General features: G+C 37.7%; 1 protein-coding gene across 4 annotated transcripts in view; it reads left to right on the top strand.

Moving 5' to 3' along the window:
- Positions 1–313: 313 nt before the first annotated feature.
- Positions 314–18,524, top strand: part of LOC132267342 (DNA polymerase delta catalytic subunit) — a 73,973-nt gene continuing 55,762 nt past the window's right edge. For 2 of the 4 annotated variants that reach the window (XM_059768495.1, XM_059768494.1), the window contains exons 1-20: positions 316–1,047; positions 1,142–1,252; positions 2,229–2,335; positions 2,510–2,669; positions 3,194–3,389; positions 3,506–3,641; positions 3,754–3,891; positions 4,586–4,663; positions 4,833–4,924; positions 6,154–6,220; positions 6,336–6,407; positions 10,650–10,736; positions 13,050–13,169; positions 13,263–13,361; positions 15,580–15,687; positions 16,467–16,562; positions 16,655–16,720; positions 16,824–16,880; positions 17,111–17,198; positions 17,329–17,408. In XM_059768495.1, the coding sequence (XP_059624478.1) occupies positions 795–1,047; positions 1,142–1,252; positions 2,229–2,335; positions 2,510–2,669; positions 3,194–3,389; positions 3,506–3,641; positions 3,754–3,891; positions 4,586–4,663; positions 4,833–4,924; positions 6,154–6,220; positions 6,336–6,407; positions 10,650–10,736; positions 13,050–13,169; positions 13,263–13,361; positions 15,580–15,687; positions 16,467–16,562; positions 16,655–16,720; positions 16,824–16,880; positions 17,111–17,198; positions 17,329–17,408 (2,211 nt within the window). In that variant the 5' untranslated portion in view covers positions 316–794. Of the gene's footprint in view, positions 1,048–1,141; positions 1,253–2,228; positions 2,336–2,509; positions 2,670–3,193; positions 3,390–3,505; positions 3,642–3,753; positions 3,892–4,585; positions 4,664–4,832; positions 4,925–6,153; positions 6,221–6,335; positions 6,408–10,649; positions 10,737–13,049; positions 13,170–13,262; positions 13,362–15,579; positions 15,688–16,466; positions 16,563–16,654; positions 16,721–16,823; positions 16,881–17,110; positions 17,199–17,328; positions 17,409–18,524 lie in introns of all 4 variants that reach the window. The other 2 variants (XM_059768496.1, XM_059768497.1) reach the window with 2 other exon arrangements.

Raw genomic sequence — 18,524 nt, forward strand, 5'->3', positions numbered from 1 at the left:
GAGTGAGAAAGTGGAGCTACAGCCCGAAGCGTATCCAACTGTACCGGAGGCCGTTCAACAGCGGACAAAGAAGGCAAAGACCGTGAAGAAGGATGGCACTGGTTAGAAGAAGAAGGAACCTGCTTTGATGGACGAAGCCCCAAAGCCTCGAACCGATGTAATGGAGTATGCCTCACAGAACGGATAGGCACCTGAAAACCCAAACATAAATCCTTGTTACCCTGTGGGCTGGACGGCCAGCTTCCTTGGGCTGAAATATGAGGGCCCATAGCCTCCACAATGGACTTAAAGATCAAACCTGGGCATGCAAAAGAAACACGGCCCCGCCCACCAAAAGAAGCAGCGTATCACAAACGCCTCACCTTGGGATTGGTGCTACATACAAGACCGCAAAAGAAACGTCGCCCGCCGGAAAAAGCAGCGAGCCACCGCTCAATCCACACCCCAGATCAGCAGAAACAGATGAAACCAGCCCAACAACCAGTAGAACAAAAGCTACTTGGGATCGGCCCTCCAAAGAACAGGAAAACAGAAAACTCCCAACCCAAGGGAAAAACGGACAGAAACCCAAACTCGCCACACGAAAGAAACCCGAAACAACACATAACAAAATCATCCCCAAACCCAAGGGTTTAGACCGAATACGGGCAAGTCAAATTGCCCGTGTATGACACGTGATTTTGGTCCAGTACAAAACCATCCCTAAAACTGGCGGGAATATCATTCTCGTGGCAGTCTCTTTCCCTCTCTCTTCCTCAACCTCACTGATCTCTCTTACTCCTCAAAAATCTGCCATGAACAACGGCAACAGCAGGAAGCGTCCACCACCACCATCTGCGCAGCACCACCACCAACAACAAAAGCAACATGCGGCCATGGAAGAAGAAGAAATGGACGAGGACGTCTTCCTCGACCAAACCCTCCTCTACGAGGAAGAGTCCCTCGTCCTCCGCGAACTCGAAGACCGACAAGCCCTTGCTTCTCGTCTCTCCAAATGGAGACGCCCCTCTCTCTCTCAATCCTATCAATCTCAGTCCCAGAGCATCAGTAAGCACTTGAATTGAATACATATGCATTCATTCCTAGGGTTTTGAAGTTGATTTTTATTTTATATTTTTAATCTTTTATTTTTGGTTTTTAGTGTTTCAACAACTGGAGATTGATTACGTGATCGGTGAAAGTCATAAAGGTTTGATGCCTAATTCGTCTGGACCAGCCGCTATTATTAGAATCTTTGGGGTCACCAGGGAAGGTTCTCTCTCTGTCCACACACACACACACACACACACACACAAACATACATATTGCTTTATTCTCTATGAATTTGTGTTGGAAATTTTTATTTTTTTATTTTTGTTTTTTGCCCAGATAAGATATTATTGGAATAGCTCAATTTACATCTGAATTTCAGGTGGCCCCAAAATTTTAAACTATCATTCTTTTGCCAATCCTTCATTCATTTCACAATGGATATACTTTGCTGCTTCTTGTGAATTTTCAGTTTTCAGTGAATCTAAACATCGGTCTTGTCAGGGCATGATATCTGAATCTTGATCCAGTTTAATTAACATGAACAGTTGCTGAATGTTAATACTTTATTCCATAGTTATTAAATTTATAAGCATAGATTTATAGGTAGTATAACTTGTCAAAAAAAAAAAAAAAAAAATTGTTTTATAGGTAGTATTTATCCACCAAGGATATTAATGTTTCCTTAACAATTTTCTCTCTGATTTATTTATTTATCTTGCACTATTTGTATGTAAAAGAAGGAAAAAAAAGGACACATCAACAAAAAGGACGAAAAGGGTTGCATACATAAATATTGTAATTCACCTTGGACTACTAGATTTGATGTTAGTCCAAAAGTGTTGCTTCTTTTTCGACAACTAGAAATATGACTTTCAGCTGGTATGCCAATTGCACGCTAAACTTACTCCATGGTAAAAAAGAAAAGAGGTCAACTATTAAATGTCATAAAATTTCTAAAATTCGTTGAAATATCATCAGATTTTTCAACACAAAACAAGTGTTGTTTATGCTCTGTCACTCTTGCCAACGCTGTATGAAAAAGAAAAATTATCAAAACTCTTGAGAATTTTGAGGTTTGCCATATACAAGGTTGAAAGCAGTCACATCACATTTATATTCTGTAATACCATGGTGCTTTTATAACTTAAGTCAACATCTCATGCAAGTCTAAGGAAGGTTATATTTTGTATTGGTAGGACATAGTGTTTGTTGTCACGTTCATGGATTTGAACCATATTTCTACATCAGCTGTCCTCCGGGAATGGGCCCTGACGAAATATCCCGTTTCCATCAAATTCTTGAGGTACTTTATATGTCACTTGAATAATATATGGTTCTATGTACTTTTGTTTTTGTTATTTTGTGGACATATATTTTCTTAAATGTATTTTTGAGTGTGTTTATATGTGTGCATTATTGAATGCTTTCAAAAAAGTAGTTGTCTCAGCTCACATGTTGCAGTTGATGGTCACATCAGGGGAGGATGAGGGAGGTGAATAGAAACAGTAACGTTCCCAAACTTGTTCGCCGTATAGAAATGGTGCAGAAAAGAAGCATTATGTATTATCAGCAGCAGAGTTCTCAGCCTTTTCTTAAAATTGTCGTGGCATTGCCAACAATGGTTACGAGCTGCCGTGGTAAAAATTTGGATTTGTTATGCCCTCTAAAATTTATTTTTAGTTAATTGCATCTACTTTGTAGCAGCTGGTGAGAGTTTCCATCAATTGAACTCAAAAGAATCATCCTCTTTTCTTGTTATTTAATGGTATGCAGTTGTGCATACAGTGTATGGATTTTTCAATACATAAGACATCTGTTGTTGACTTGTTGCCTCATTCTCTCCCTTGTCATGCTTTTCTATGGCCTGTAATGTCAAATGTTGCTTCTTACAGGCCAGTAGGGAGACGGATCTGCTTGCATAGATGACCATTCCTTTATATAAAAGGGATTTATGGTTCATAGCCCTGAATCTAATTTACTTTTTGCTACATTCACTCTTCGTACATGAGATAATAGGATGAACGTATATACAAGAATGAGTGGATCCTGCTAAAGTCATAGTGCAAATTGGCAAACCCTTTTTGATATCATGAAGTCTAATTGCATTCATAGTTTGTTTATTACTTGTTTCTTTCCATTATTTTTATTCAAAATTTGGCAGGCATACTTGATAGGGGCATACAAATTGATGGCATTGGTACAAGGAACTTTATGACGTATGAGAGTAATGTTCTTTTTGCTCTTCGATTCATGATTGACTGCAACATTGTTGGTGGCAATTGGATTGAAGTCCCTGCTGGAAAATATAAGAAGACAGCAAAAAATCTATCATATTGCCAATTGGAATTTGATTGCCTGTATCCTTATTAATTGGGGCACATTACATCTTCGATAAGGATGGCATCTGCTATGTCCTATTGTCATTGAGTCTTTCCCTACTGTGATAAATTATTTCCTTAGCAGTTGTTCTTAGCTATTCGGAATTGATCAGCCATGTCCCAGAAGGAGAATTTTCGAAAATGGCTCCATTTCGCATTTTGAGTTTCGACATTGAGTGTGCGGGCCGTAAAGGTCTTTTTCCCGAGCCTACCCATGATCCTGTTATCCAGGTTCAATTTTTTACTCCTCCGTCATTGATCTAATTTATTCATAACAATTCCACTTTTAAACTAGTGATCATGCTTTTCAGTTGCTGACATAAAATTTCTTACTGCATTCTAGGTGGCCAATCTAGTTACCTTGCAAGGAGAGAACCAACCATTTGTTCGCAATGTCATGACTCTGAAGTCATGCTCACCAATAGTTGGTGTTGATGTGATGTCATTTGACTCAGAACGAGAGGTCTTGCTAGCTTGGAGGGTAATGGTTTTACATTTGGAATAATTCTATCACTCTTCAAAATAATGTTCCTGTACCACAGGCAAGCATAGCAACTAAAACATTTAGCATGTGTATAGGTAGAATTCTTTGGGAACTCATTTATAGGAAATAACATATTTGGAAAAAATGTTCTTTTGTTGTCAGAGATAGATTTACTTGTTGAATTCTCTCTCTCCATTTTTTTTTTCCCTTTCAAGTGGTGGATTAACAAGACATCATCAATTGATGCTGAAGGACAGGATGGGAGGAGATGTAACAGCATAGAAATAAACTTAACTCTATTATTTTTCTCTTCTTGTTTGTGGGACATTTCACTTGCAAGTTATCTAAGAGTGTACATGCTGGACAGATGTTACTTTGTATTTCTTTAAGTGCTTGGAGCAGTGTAAAGTTTCATCATCCGTCCTCTGCAGTGCTTAGTTGTTGATTCCCTTGTCTTGATTGACAAGCATTTCTCAAAGAGTGCATTTTATGCTGCTTGCAATGAGGAATGATGCAGTTATAAATTATCCATTGCTTGAAGAAGTTGGATTATGTTGTTTTCGTCTTCTTTTCTTCCTGGTTTTGAATGACGCTTAATTTTGTTAATGGAACAGTACAGCATTACTTGCAAGATCTAACCCCACTCCTGTTTTAACACTTATTTAGTTTCACTTAGCAAGCTTATTTGCAGGATTTCATTCGTGAAGTGGACCCTGATATTATTATTGGATATAACATCTGCAAATTTGATTTGCCTTATCTCATTCAGGTTGGTGACTGTTCTCTTCAGTTTCTATGTGGTCCACCACTTTGAATTTTATATTTTACATTTTATATTTAAACCTCTTATCAAGACTCTGGGTTGTGCAAGAATCTGTCATGCGCAAGGTTTCTATATCGAGTTAAGCTAATTCCAGGCATTTTTTCCTTGGTGATAGAGAGCTGAGACTTTAGGAATAGCAGAATTTCCAATGCTTGGTCGTATCAGAAACAGCAGGGTTCGAGTCAAAGATACGACTTTTTCTTCAAGGTCATGTTATGATTGTTATTTGAGTTCTGATTCTATTCCAGTATTTTTTTTTTTGCTTCATTCACTAACTTTTAGTTTAATGTGATTGATTGAATTGCCTAAGAAGGATTCTAATTTCCAGTTGGATGAAAAATGAGAGAAATCCTATGTTTATAGAAAATCACTGGTCTCATCACGTATGGATTGAACTTTAATATCTGCATTCTTATACACATTTGAATAATCATTGCAAGTTTTTTTTTTTCCTTTGTTAAGCCCATAAAATTATATCTGTTGCAACTCTATATAACTGATACACATGTTGGAATGAAATTTGTTCACACGTGACGGGGCATGTTAGGGTATATAGATACTTATGCTTCATTTGCTAGGAAGGGATGGAAAAGTGGGTGAAAGGGAGAGTAGGGAAGAGAAGGTGTCCTTTCCTCTTGTTGTTTGGTTGAGTGAAAAGGAGTAGAAGGAAGTGACACCTTCCATTATTTTTACCATTATACTCCCATTATCTAAGTTTGTTCAGTCTTCTTTCAAGTTTGAAAGTGTATCGGGAAATATGTATATAAATCCCAAAATACATAATATATGTTGATGTGAAAAACACTTTTTCCCTTTTTTTGCATATATGAAACAAATAAACAAATCTTAGGTTTTACCATGCAACTTATAAAATATGATGATGTACTGTATGTATGTATGAACCTAGATGGTGATAGATGATATAAAGTCTGATTCTTACCTTTAAAATCCCTACCTTGAAAAGATGACATCTTTGACCTTTGTTGATGATGTTGGACCTTTTTGCCCTTTTAATGTAGCTTTCTTCAACAAGCATTATGTTTAGACTGAGTTTCACCTAACTAACTTTTTCTACTTCACTCACTGATGATAAAACATTAAATTACATTGAGTGAGTTTTGTCATACCAAATTTGCCAATCACATTACTAAAATCCTAAAAATCCTAACAGAGAATATAAATACTTAAGTTACATCCTCTTTAATAAGTTAAGATTTTAGAGTAGATTGTCATTAACAAGTATACTTCCACAGAATTATAAATTAAAAATTTTCTTTTTCATACTTCTGTTTTGAATTTTTATACTGATGATGCATGTTACATGCAATTTATGTTCAGAGTTCAGACATATGAATGTGATATTTTTTACTTGATGAATTTTCTCCTTGCTGTTTAGCTTGTGGAAATATTTGACTGATTGATACTTTGTATTGCAGACAGTACGGCACAAGGGAAAGTAAAGAAGTTACAGTGGAGGGAAGAGTTCAATTTGATTTGCTCCAGGTATCCTTTCATTTAGCTGTTTTCTATGGTTTCTCTGAAATTAAATTGTGAATAGTGTATTTATGAAGATTTAATTAATATGAAGTGCTTTTATACTTCATCTTTACTTATGCAGGTTATGCAAAGGGATTATAAATTAAGTTCTTATTCATTGAATTCTGTTTCAGCACACTTTCTTAATGAGCAGGTAACACTCGCTTTCCTCGATGTAATATCAAGAGTCTAGCTCAAGAGTTGTTTCTTTTTGTTAACAACCATCTACTCCAAAACTTAATCTGTTAGAGAGGGTGTAACTTAAATATTTAAATCCTTCAACATGCCCCCTCACGTGTGGCCTTCTTTTTGGTCCAACACATGTTTTTCAATTTTTAATTAGGGTGACAATGAGGCTTGAACTCGAGATTTTTGGCTCTGATACCATGTTAACAATCATCAACTCCAAAAGCTTAAGCTGTTAGAGATTGTGCAACTTTAATATTTATATCCTTCAACGCGTCCCCTCACGCGTGGCCTTCTTTTTGGTCCAACACGTGTTTTCCAATTTTAATTAGGGTGACAGTGAGGTTTGAACTTAACACCTTTGGCTCTGATACTATGTTAACTAGAGAAACTGAAGATTTAGAGTGATTGAATTAGATGTTATTTCTATGGCCAAATATATGTATAACTTTGTAATGACCCACTTCACCACATGGTATGATATTGTCCGCTTTGGGCCCGAGCCTACACGATTTTGCTCTTGGGCTTTTCCCTAAAAGGCCTCATACTAATTGGAGTGACACACTTACATATATAGCACTTCTCCTTTCCCCCCTCCTTTCCACACCCAGGCGATGTGGGATTGCGCACCTATATCTCGCCTAGTGTGGTAGCCTGCCAATGCCTCCTGCACTAGCCCACGGCACACCCACCCACAAGGTCGCAACAATCACCCCCCTTGGGGTCCAACGTCCCCGTTGGCCACACTTTCGGCTGGTGAGGTTATGATACCCTGTTAACAACCATAAAATGGTATCAGAGCCAAAGGTCTCAAGTTCAAACCTCACCAATAGGTTTTTGTTTTCTATTGGTGTGATGCCAATAGGATTTTTCTTATTTTCAATTACTTTGTCTCTTGAACCATAATCTATTTCTTTGACCCTGTTGGTGTGATGCCAAGAGGCAGCTCTTATTTTCAATTACTTTCTATTCTCCTTGATTTCCTAAATTTCTACTATCAAACCTCCAAATTTCCGCCCTAGTTGTTAGAACTTTCAGACTCTGAATTCTTCGAGTTCTTAAGTATTTAAGGCTGCTCTCTTGTCCTACATCAACCCCATACATCTGAGTGAATTAACTGAAAAGGACTGGACACACAATTATCAATTCTAGATTTGAAAGACGCATGATGATGCTTGCTAGGTTGACAAGCTCCGCACGATAGAGATGACATACAACCAAGACTTGGGACTTGACACTGCAAAATAGGAAGCAATGGGTGGCCGAGACAATAGTGCCATTGAAACGGAGATAGAGAAGAATGACAAATCGTAGGATGAGGCTCAAAATCAAAATAGTATAAGCTACCGACTTCATGCCCTGTACCAATCTTCTTGTTTGTCTTAAGATCCCAAGAAACACGATAAGTGGGATAAAACGTAACGGAACATTGTAGGTATTTAGTAAGCTTACTACTAGACATCAAGTTAAAGGGAAATTGAGGAACATGTAAAACAGATGATAAGACAAAGAAGAACCATCACAAGAACCATTACAAACCTGAAACTTTACATGATGAATCCTCACAAGAGTGACATTCTGAGATTGATCAACTGAATGGTAGTCTTCTAAAAGATGAAAGCAACCAGTCATATGGTCTGATGCTCCCAAATCAATAATCCAGGGATTATGAGTGGAAGACAATAAACATGTGGATGCAATACCTAATTTAGCATAGATAGCCTTGGAAGATGACAATGAAACCTGTTGTTGTGATAGCAACTGAGCATACTTGGCGCGTGGGATATTGATCATATTAGATTCAGTTGGTTGGGCATCTGATTTGGAATGTGAAATGTGAACATTCTTATTTGCATAACAAGACTGTTTATTATAAAGATCCCAGCAATGATTAATAGAATGATTCATCCGTCGACAATATGTACATCTCTGTGGTTCTCTACCTTGCTCGTCCTCCCCTCATCTGGGCACGAATTGGCTCGTACTTGTACACATCAGTGGCTGCCAAATTAGAATAGAATAGAAAGAAGAAATTGGTTGGAAACTAGTTCACCAAAAACTGATTGGCCAGAATTAAACTGGCCAGTAGAAACAAAATTGGCCGGAAAACAAAATTGACCGGAAACTGGTCTTGTTGGTAATTGGGATGTGGAAACTGAATAACAGAATTTGGACTGGTTGGCTGGAGAAGGAAGAAAGGAAAACCAAAGTATTTTGACCTTAAATTGACGAAATCCTACAAGTAGAAACTAGATTGTTTAAATCAGGTTAAGAGGATGATCCAAGTGGGCCAAATTGGGTCGATATAGTTGGATCAAATTGGCCCGATCCAGTCGGGTCAATCTTACTGGGAAATGATCTGGCTGGGTATTGTCTCCTCTATTCACTATTCAACAACCAACCTTATCTGCAGATGATAACCCCAGCCTAGGGTTAGCCCCAGTGAGCCCAGTTGTAGGAGAAAAACTTCCTCAATGACGGTGATAACTCACAACCAAGCGACGACTTCCACATGATTGTCGCCAACAGCAACCACCACACACCTGTTACACAGGGACGATAAACAACACCATGACGACGACGATAAACCCAAACACCATGTTGAAAGCCTCTTGCGGCGATAAATTTTTTTTGTACAATGATGATGGCAGTTGAACTCTTGCCAGCAACGACAATCAATGATGCTAACAATGACGATAATTGATATTATTGACTAGAATCTTGCTCTGATACCACGTTCAAAATGAGGTTCTGGAGCGAGAGGAAAGTTTGGTATTTTCTTATTATTTTATTTATTCTCTAACTTGTAAATATATACACCATTTGGATTATTAAGTTGAAAAGACTAACACGCCCCTAGAAGAGTACTAATTGCAATATATACATTCTAACAAGTTCTAAGCTTTGATTTGGCTCCGATACCAAGTTGAAGTTGGTGAGGTTGTGTTCTAGAGTACGAGTGAAGAAGAAGACAAGAAAGGGAAACTGTTCTAGAGTATGAGTGAAGAAGAAGAGAAGAAAGGAAAACTGTTCTTATCGTGGAGTTGAAAACCTAAATCAGATTCTACACCACTCTAAAATTAGATAGAAATAGCAAGATGACAAAAATGCCCTTTATACAATAAGGCCCAATAACCCAAACTCTGTAAGACCAATAATTTTTAAACCCAAAGCAACGCATTACTAATTCTCAAGATAAAGCTGAGATGAGATATTTTGCCCACAGCTTAAGGCAGAAGGGTAGATGTTGTATATGACCTTCATATGATTGGGAGCTTCAATAAATGGGAACCTTTAAATGAAAAGGAGCTGCATTAAAGGAGAATTGTATCAATAGCTTCCCTGGCTTAGCATTTAATAGGCTCTTCTACAATCTAAAGTCAAATGGAAGTGTAGAGAACACATAGTTGGGGAACTTACTCTCAATCAGATTTGATCAGATTAATTTTGACTGTTAGGGCTGTATGTATATTCATGGGTTTTATAGGCAGAGTTTAAGGGATCGTTTTGTTGAGTCCAATAAAATAACTGATCAAGGTTCAAGGATTAAAACTTTCTTTGTGGACTGGTTTTCTTGATGATGTGTTATAAAAGGTTTTCTTGATAATGTGTTATGAGATTGTTCCAAAAAGTTCTTGAAACTCTAATATGGCTTTGGGGTTTTCTTGTGGACTCTTAGAGGATGTATTTCTATTTGGTTAAGTACAGGTCTGCATAAGGTCTCTCTGGTTTATTCTTTGACTGCTCGGAAGTCTGAAATATAATTTTAGTTGTAGTTGGGTTATATAGAGATATCTCACTTAGAATAGTGCCTCAGCCTGGACATGAATTACAGTTGATGAATGGTTTTGTTTCTATGTCCTACACAATACCATTCCTTTCTGCATTAGTGTTACTGCCAGGTGTGTTGGCTTTACCCTTTGTTTTTGATAAGGTTTCCATCCCTAGATCTTTGCTAGATTCTTGCTGCTGGTTGGTTTGTGTGATTAATATCGTGCGGTGAATGCATGGATTACCTTTACGTGTAATAGGATTTCTAATGCATGTCTGATCCATTTTTTCTCCTTTTGTCTTCTTATGGTTGTCATTTGCTGTGTATTTTCTGTGACAAGTACTGTATCATCTGTTTCTTTCTTTCTGTTTCTTCTCTTTGACTCCATGTTTTCTTTCATGCATTGAACATTTGCTGCTTTCACTTTTCTGTGTGCAGAAAGAGGATGTCCATCATTCAATTATATCTGACCTTCAGAATGGGAACCCTGAAACGAGACGTCGGTTGGCTGTTTATTGTTTGAAGGTGCATATAAAAGCATACTTTGTGCTACTCTACCTTGCGAACATTTTTGCATTGTCTAATCCCTACTTTCTACTCATGGAATTGCAAACCTATTTGCTTTATCAGTTTCAGTAGTCAAAGGTTGTATTAGAGAAAAGTTGTGCTTGATCTGCATGGAATGTAGAGGGACATCTATGCTAATGGCCCTTTATCATGCACTTTTTTGTCTGAATTATTCTTATTTTATATACCATTTTTAACTAAATAAGGTGAATGATGCGCTTGTAATGGACCAATGTACTTTCAGATTTGATGTTTCACTAAATTATAGGCTGCCCTCTTGTCAAAAGAGTTAGTCTCAAACATCAGACTTGTAGAACATAGATCCCGTTTTGTTTTTCTCCCAAGTGTTTACAATTTTAGGTACATGAAGTTAGGCATTGTTGAGTCTCTACATGAGCTTGAATTCTCTCTCTTTATGGGCATAAGGAAGAACATTTCATAGTGTTATCAATGTTATGGGTGGAAAGAATTCCTGTCCGAAAACATAAGCTAATTTACGTACTTCATTCTTATCAAAAATCCTTTTCTAGTTGCAGTTCCAAAGTTCTCTTGATACCAAAAAACTTTAACCGCCTATAGGCTATATCAAAACGATAACGAGCTCTTGAACATGGGAACTGTTCAGTTAGAGAGAGAGAGAGAGAGAGAGAGAGGGAGATGAAACTGATTTGGGGTATTTTCACATACATGAGAGAGAGAGAGAGAGAGAGACGAAACTGATTTGGGGTATTCTCACATACATGAGAGACCTAAACAATATTGTATATATATAGTTACAAGTATTGCTTATTTATACGAAGAACCCAATTCTATGAGTAGTTACAATATTACCCAACACTTCCCCTCAAGTTGGAGCATAGCTTTCTATCATTCCCAGCTTGTTACATTATTCCTACCTATTTTATGTCCCTTTTCCGGATACCCATAATGGTGGTTCATACACTCGATCAGATTCAGCGGAATTTTTTGTGGGGAGGCATGGGAGACGAGTTCAAGTACCACTTTGTCAATTGGGAGAGAGTTTGTACCCCTATTAGGAAAGGAGGTTTGGGGATCCGAAAGCCATAGTTGTTCAATAAAGCGTTGTTGGGAAAATGGCTTTTGGAGATTTGGGAGTGAGAGGTATAATCTTTGGATGCATGTTATTGCATGCCATTATGGGGAAGAAAATGGAGGGTGGCATTATAGGGAGGTGAGATCGCCAGCGGGCATGGGTTCTTGGAAGTTTAATCGGAAAGGATGGGATGAGTTCTCCAAATGGATCCAGTTCAGAGTTCGGAGTGGAAGTCATGTTAGCTTTTGGGAGGACCATTGGTGTGGGGACTTTGCTTTGGCTCACAGGTTTCCTCGCCTTTTCTGGATTTCCGTGAATAAGCATGCTGTGGTTGCTGACCATTATCGGTTTGATAATGGGAGGGTAACTTGGGATGTGCAGTTTCGTACAGATTTCAGTGATTGGGAGCTCTTGGAGGTTACAGATTTTCTGGGTTTGATATATAGGCAGGTGGTGGAGGGCGTGGGTATGGATGAGATGTTGTGGCTGGGCACCTCGAGAGGGGTGTTTGAGGTTAGGTTGTTTTACCGAAGCCTTACTGAGTTTCCATGCCCCATCTTCCTCTGGAAAGCTTTGTGGAGAACTAAAGCCCCGTTGAAGGTGGCTTTTTTCACTTGGACTGCTGCCCTTGGAAGCATCCTCACTCTCGACGACTTCATAAGGAGACGTCAAATTGTGGTAAATTGGTGTTGCATGTGTAGTAATTCAGGAGAATATGTGAACCATCTTTTGTGGCATTGCCTTGTGGGAAGGGATGTTTGGTCTATGTATTGAAGGTCAACAGATAGTACTTGGGCATGGCATTTTAAAAGTATACTTGTACTGCCGAACTGGTTCTTCGAGCTTTTAGATACTGTTTTTTTCTCAAGAACCTTTCCATGGTGGAATAGCTAAAAGTCATAAAAAGGCCATTACCGAGTGTTGGTCTTGCCTATGTGGGGTGCGGGATGGGAAGACAGGAAACAAACCTAATCTGAAATTTACTCGGTCAATTTTTTCTTCTATATGCTACAGAAGACACTAATTTTCATGATAAATGAGGAGAAGCCTCTTTGTCATAAAAATCTCTCTTTACTTCTGACATGTGATATGCAAATTCTGGCATGACTTAATTGCATAGACATACATTCTTTATTCTAGGAATGGAGAAGCTTCTTGGGTTGAGAATATCAATTTCATGCCACTTACCGAACTAAACATAGAAATTTGACTTGCAGGATGCTTATCTCCCACAGCGGCTTTTGGATAAGTTAATGTTCATTTACAATTATGTGGAGATGGCTCGTGTGACAGGTGTCCCTATCTCATTTCTTCTTTCCAGGGGGCAGAGCATTAAGGTTACTTTAATGAGTTTCTCAAGTTTTGAGTTGTTGGCAGTGATGAAAATGATTAGATGTATTGAAAAGTTGAATTTCAACCATTTTCTTCAGGTGCTTTCTCAACTTCTTCGGAAGGCGAAACAAAAAAATCTTGTTATTCCAAATGTCAAACATGCAGGTTCTGAACAAGGAACATATGAAGGTGCAACTGTAAGTTTGTCATTTACTCCTTGGTAAATATAAAGATTCTATTGCATATATTTTGGATAGATAGTCTCTTATCTAGATATACATGATGAGATATAAAAGGTAGGGCGAAACAACTTGAATGATTGCATTGTCCTGTTGGATCCACTTTTAAATCTATGAACCTCTAATTTGTGTAGTCCAATGATATTCCTTAGTTTCAGACCATGGATTTGGCCATATTCTTTTTTCCAATATTTTTTTATTGAAACATTTAAATGAGTGCTCGCTACTTGCAGTTTGAAATCAGCTAGGGTTTGAAGGAGACTTTAGCACTAGAGAACTAATTCTCTCACATGTGATGTAGCCCTTTGGGCTCAAGCCTAATTTCTCTTCCTAGGTTCGGACCCCTATTTTGGGGTATTCCGTTAGCATCTAAAATGTTGCTAAGGGTTTCTCGGAGCTATTTGTGACTTGTTTGGGCTGCCGGTGTGTTTAGCAGGATTGTTCTTCGCCTTTGCCGTGTCTCCGGCAGTTTTTATTGATGTGTTTGGGCTGCAGGTGTGTTCGGTAGCATTATTTTTCGCCTTTGCCGTGTCTCCGGTTGTTTTTATTGACTTGTTTGGGATGCCGGTGTGTTCAGTACCATTGTTCTTCGCTTTTGCCGTGTCTCCGATAGTTTTTGTTGACTTGTTTGGGCTGCCGGTGTGTTGGTAGCATTGTTCTTTGCCTTCTCTCTTCATCATTCGCACTTGCTACTACTCATCATCTCAATGGCAAGTTGGACATTCATGCTCCAACTTGAGGGGGAGTATTGAAGATTTTATGGAGGAATTAGTGGAGGAAAATCCTCAACTAATTGATGTGGTTTTCTATTATTAAAGATTTATTGTTACTAGAGGAATCAGTGGAGAAAAATCCTCATTGTTTCCTATTTTCCATCTCTTCCCATTCTCATCATTTCTTCTCCTATGTAGATGAGCCTCCACCATTGTATTGTGTATGAGTTGAGAGAGTATTGTTATAAAAGTGATGTAGCCCATTGGGTTCTTTGTGACGTGGATATAGGCCCTAGTGGTTGAACCACGTAATATATGCGTGTTTTACTCGTTTAATCTCTCTCTTCACTTTTTTTGTTTCATTTTTTACAACATAAATGAACAGTGTCTGTGTAGTGACAATAGTGAAAATATTTTTGGGCTACAGTGCCGAAAGCATAGGAACCACCTTTTTTATGTTTCCTCTTTTCTTCACAAAAATGGAAAACGTTTTCTATTATAGAAAAACAAAAACATATTATTAAACATGAATTTTTTTTTTTTTTTTTTTTTTTTTTTTTTTTTTTAGCCTTTTTAGGGGTTGGCAAAATGTTTTCTGTTAGTGAGTGCAGCCTAACAAACACGCACAGGTATTTGTGTGTGCACACTCATTCCAGCACTCTATCCTAATTTTGCTTTCCCATGCCTGTGCAATTTGGGATAAGCCCTATTTGTGGATATAGTAGCACTCCTGTATGGCATAATCACCATGGACGTTCTCTCGCATTACTCCTAGTAATATTGAGTGTTCTCTTATCAGTACTGTTGCGACAGTAACCACGATCAAGAATCATGATAGAAAAACTAACACGCCACAAATAAAGAACACAACAGATTTATGTTGTTCAGCGTAAACCTACATCCTAGGTGAAGATCCGGTGAATGTTTCACTATGCAAAAATCAGGAGATCGCACGTTTTAGTCTCCAAACCCTAGCTCTCTCTCTCTCTCTATCTTTTTTTTTCCTGTGGTTTTCATTGTTCTCTCATAACACACCCCAATCTAGAACCAGGTCCATGACCTACCAGAGAAAAATATGGATAAAAATAAAAATCGGGTCAAAACCCTACCCGTGTAGAAACAAAATTCAGGCCACAATTGCACAGTAACTGTGTCTTGGAGTACTTTTTTTTTTGGTGAGTAAAATTGTGTCTTGCAGTACTTTAACTAAAAAAAAACTGTGTCTTGCAATATTGAGTGTTCTCTTATCAATAACTGTGTCCGTTATGTGCTTTGACAACTTCTACTTTACACAATGCAGGTCACTCTCAAATGAAATGTTATGTAGACTACTACTTTAATCGTGTTTTTACATGTGTAGCAATTTTAATTATCTTCAATTAAATATGGCTCAGTTACCTTTTCTTTTACTTTTTTAATTTTTTTAATTATGCTTTGACTTCCTATTTTTTTATACAACACAGGTTTTGGAGGCCAGGGCAGGATTCTATGAGAAGCCAATTGCAACATTGGATTTTGCATCTCTATATCCATCAATCATGATGGCATATAACTTATGCTACTGTACTCTGGTGAAATGTTTTTCTGTTACTTCTTTTGTATTTTATGTGACTGACAGTAAAAACTCTCCCTCACCCTCTCTCTCTCCTGGTTGCATTTAAAAGTCTGACAAGCAACCCTCACCTATGTCATCGCCAGCCATTGACGATGTAAACGCTGACACCATAACAATGAATGCTGTTGGTGAAGAATCAGTAAAGATCTCTCTCATAATCATCCCAGGTTTCCAGCTAAAGGGGGTGGAATCCACTACACATTGCTGGAAGCTTGACACTGAACTCCAGCTATTATTGCCGTTAAATACTTTTCTGTCTCTTCCACACTGACAACCCCAACTGATACACAAACAATCGTGTACACACACATGCGCAAGCGCGCACGCACAGAGAGAGAGAGAGAGAGAGAGAGTCTCCTGCAGCATCTGCAATTAATGAGTAGAAGATATGAGGGAATAATGGCCCTTTTGTTTTTTTGATTTTTATTGACAAGAAACTCACGCACCCATTTGCCCCTAAGGGGACTTGAACCCTCCCCATCCACTTTGGGAGGTAGAGGAGTTATTACCACTAGGCTACATTGCCCTTGGTAAAGGATAACGGTCCTTCATTGTTACTGAACAGTCCCATTGAGCATGGGTAATTTTGTCGCTCTAATGTAATGGATATTATCACATAGAATTTGTTTGTTTGTTTATCTCTCTCTCTCTCTCTCTCTCTCTCTCTCTCTCTCTCTCTCTTCTCCTTGAGAAACTTATAGGGTTTGATGCTAATTTTTATTGATTTATATGAAGGTAACGCCAGAAGATGTTCGCAAACTTAACCTTCCACCAGAATGTGTTAACAAAACTCCATCTGGCGAAACATTTGTCAAGTCAAATTTACAAAAGGCTAGATCTTGTTATTGCTGTTATTTCATATGGTGTTTGTTTTATAAACATGAGAAGACGTAATCGATAAGAATGTATTATTTTACTTTCAGGGAATACTTCCAGAAATTCTTGAAGAGCTGTTAGCTGCTCGTAGAAAAGCTAAAGCAGATCTGAAGGTGTCCTTTTTTTTAGTTCTGTTTTCATGCTTTGTTATTTGTTGACTCGAGCAGAATCATTCCTCTCGGTGTCAGACCCATAATCAATTTCTTTTGTTTTTAGGAAGCAAAGGATCCTCTCGTGAAGGCCGTGTTAGATGGGCGTCAGCTGGCTTTAAAGGTAGAGCATGTCTCTCTTAATTTATCATCTTCTTCTGTAGGAGACTGCTTTGAGTTCTTTTTACTTTTAAAGATTGTGTTTTTTTCTTCTTCTTTTTCCTTTTTTTCCCCTGAATTTCTTTTTCCTTTTCTTTCTTTTTCTTTTTAATGTGTGTGTGTGTGTGTTTTTTTTTTTTTTCACTTGAGTTCTTTATCATGTTATCCATTGGTTTGTGTATGTTGGCTTTTCAGATTAGTGCGAATTCTGTATATGGGTTTACGGGAGCTACTGTTGGGCAATTACCCTGTCTGGAGATATCTTCAAGTGTCACAAGCTATGGTAATATATCTATCTTACTTATTAGTATTCCTTCTCATTAGTATGAAACTTTTCTTTCTATGGGGTAAACAATTAGGAAATACTTCTTTCTGGCTTCTAATTGATCTTATGAGCAACCCTCTTTTTAAAGGTCGTCAGATGATCGAACACACAAAAAAACTTGTGGAAGAGAAATTTCTGATGCTTGGGGGCTATGAACACAATGCTGAGGTACATCATCTGAATTTTTTTCATGTGGTGGGGCATATAATATGTTAGACAAGGCAAGTGTTATTAGTGATTTCCATCACCCTAGTTATTTGTGTTCTAGGAATTATGAGTTGAAAAACTCTCGAACTACTTAAGTTAGCCACTCAAAAACTTCTTATTTCTTGCCGCGGTAATATACGAAGTGCAAAGCTAATCAGTTGAAACATAAGAGCATTTGAATTTTGAGGCAACAAATAAGTACTCGATCAAATGTCTAATTGTATTTTCATCTAATAATGTTTGACTTTTTTAGAAGAGGACATGCAATTGATGCATTCACACTTAAATGGGAGATACAAGTCTCTAAAACAAATCTTCCACAATTTAAAGAATAATATTGTTAAATTATTGAGACAGATTTTAGAACTACTGATTTGAAAGGATGATTTTGGAAAGATACAATTTTTGTAATTGACTTTTCAAAGTAGACATCTATTATGGGACATCTTGACGAGCAGATGGACAAATAAATTGGGACAAAGAGAATAACATTGACTAGGGAAAAACACCTTAAGAGACAATGCAGATATCATACAGGTAGTTTTTTTTTTTTTTTTGTCATGACCCAAACCATAGGCAGTGAATAAATTAAGGTTTAAACACAAACCAGCCTACTTTCTATCACCCCATTTCAACATACAACCCACAGCAGAATGTAGTCCCAGTCACCAAAATCCTTTACAACACATTGTATATCATAAAATCTGGCCTCAATTACATCAAGATCTTCGAGTCACCTATTTACAAGCATTTCACAAAATACCTAACATACAAAACAAGTTCAGTCTCTAAATAGAGCTAGTCAGCAACTCCCAAATCTCCAATTGATCTTTGGGTACCTGGATAAATGATAGGGTGAGCTAACAGCCCAGTAGGGAAAAACCATAACAGGACCTTCAAAGAGGTTTAAAGGCACATGGAAGTGAGTTTACAGAAAATATGTAATCATTTGTATTACAAAACATATATATACAAGACATGGTTGTTTCTCAGCAAAATGGAACAAGAAACTCAAGAAAGGATGAACAACATTAGGAGTATGAATTTGAGTGAAACACATGTTGCAATTAAAACAGA

This window comes from Cornus florida, unplaced genomic scaffold (genome assembly GCF_030987335.1).
Source record: "Cornus florida cultivar Cherokee Brave unplaced genomic scaffold, ASM3098733v1 CherokeeBrave_3.0.0_Hap2_Chr07, whole genome shotgun sequence".
Taxonomy (NCBI): Eukaryota; Viridiplantae; Streptophyta; class Magnoliopsida; order Cornales; family Cornaceae; genus Cornus; species Cornus florida.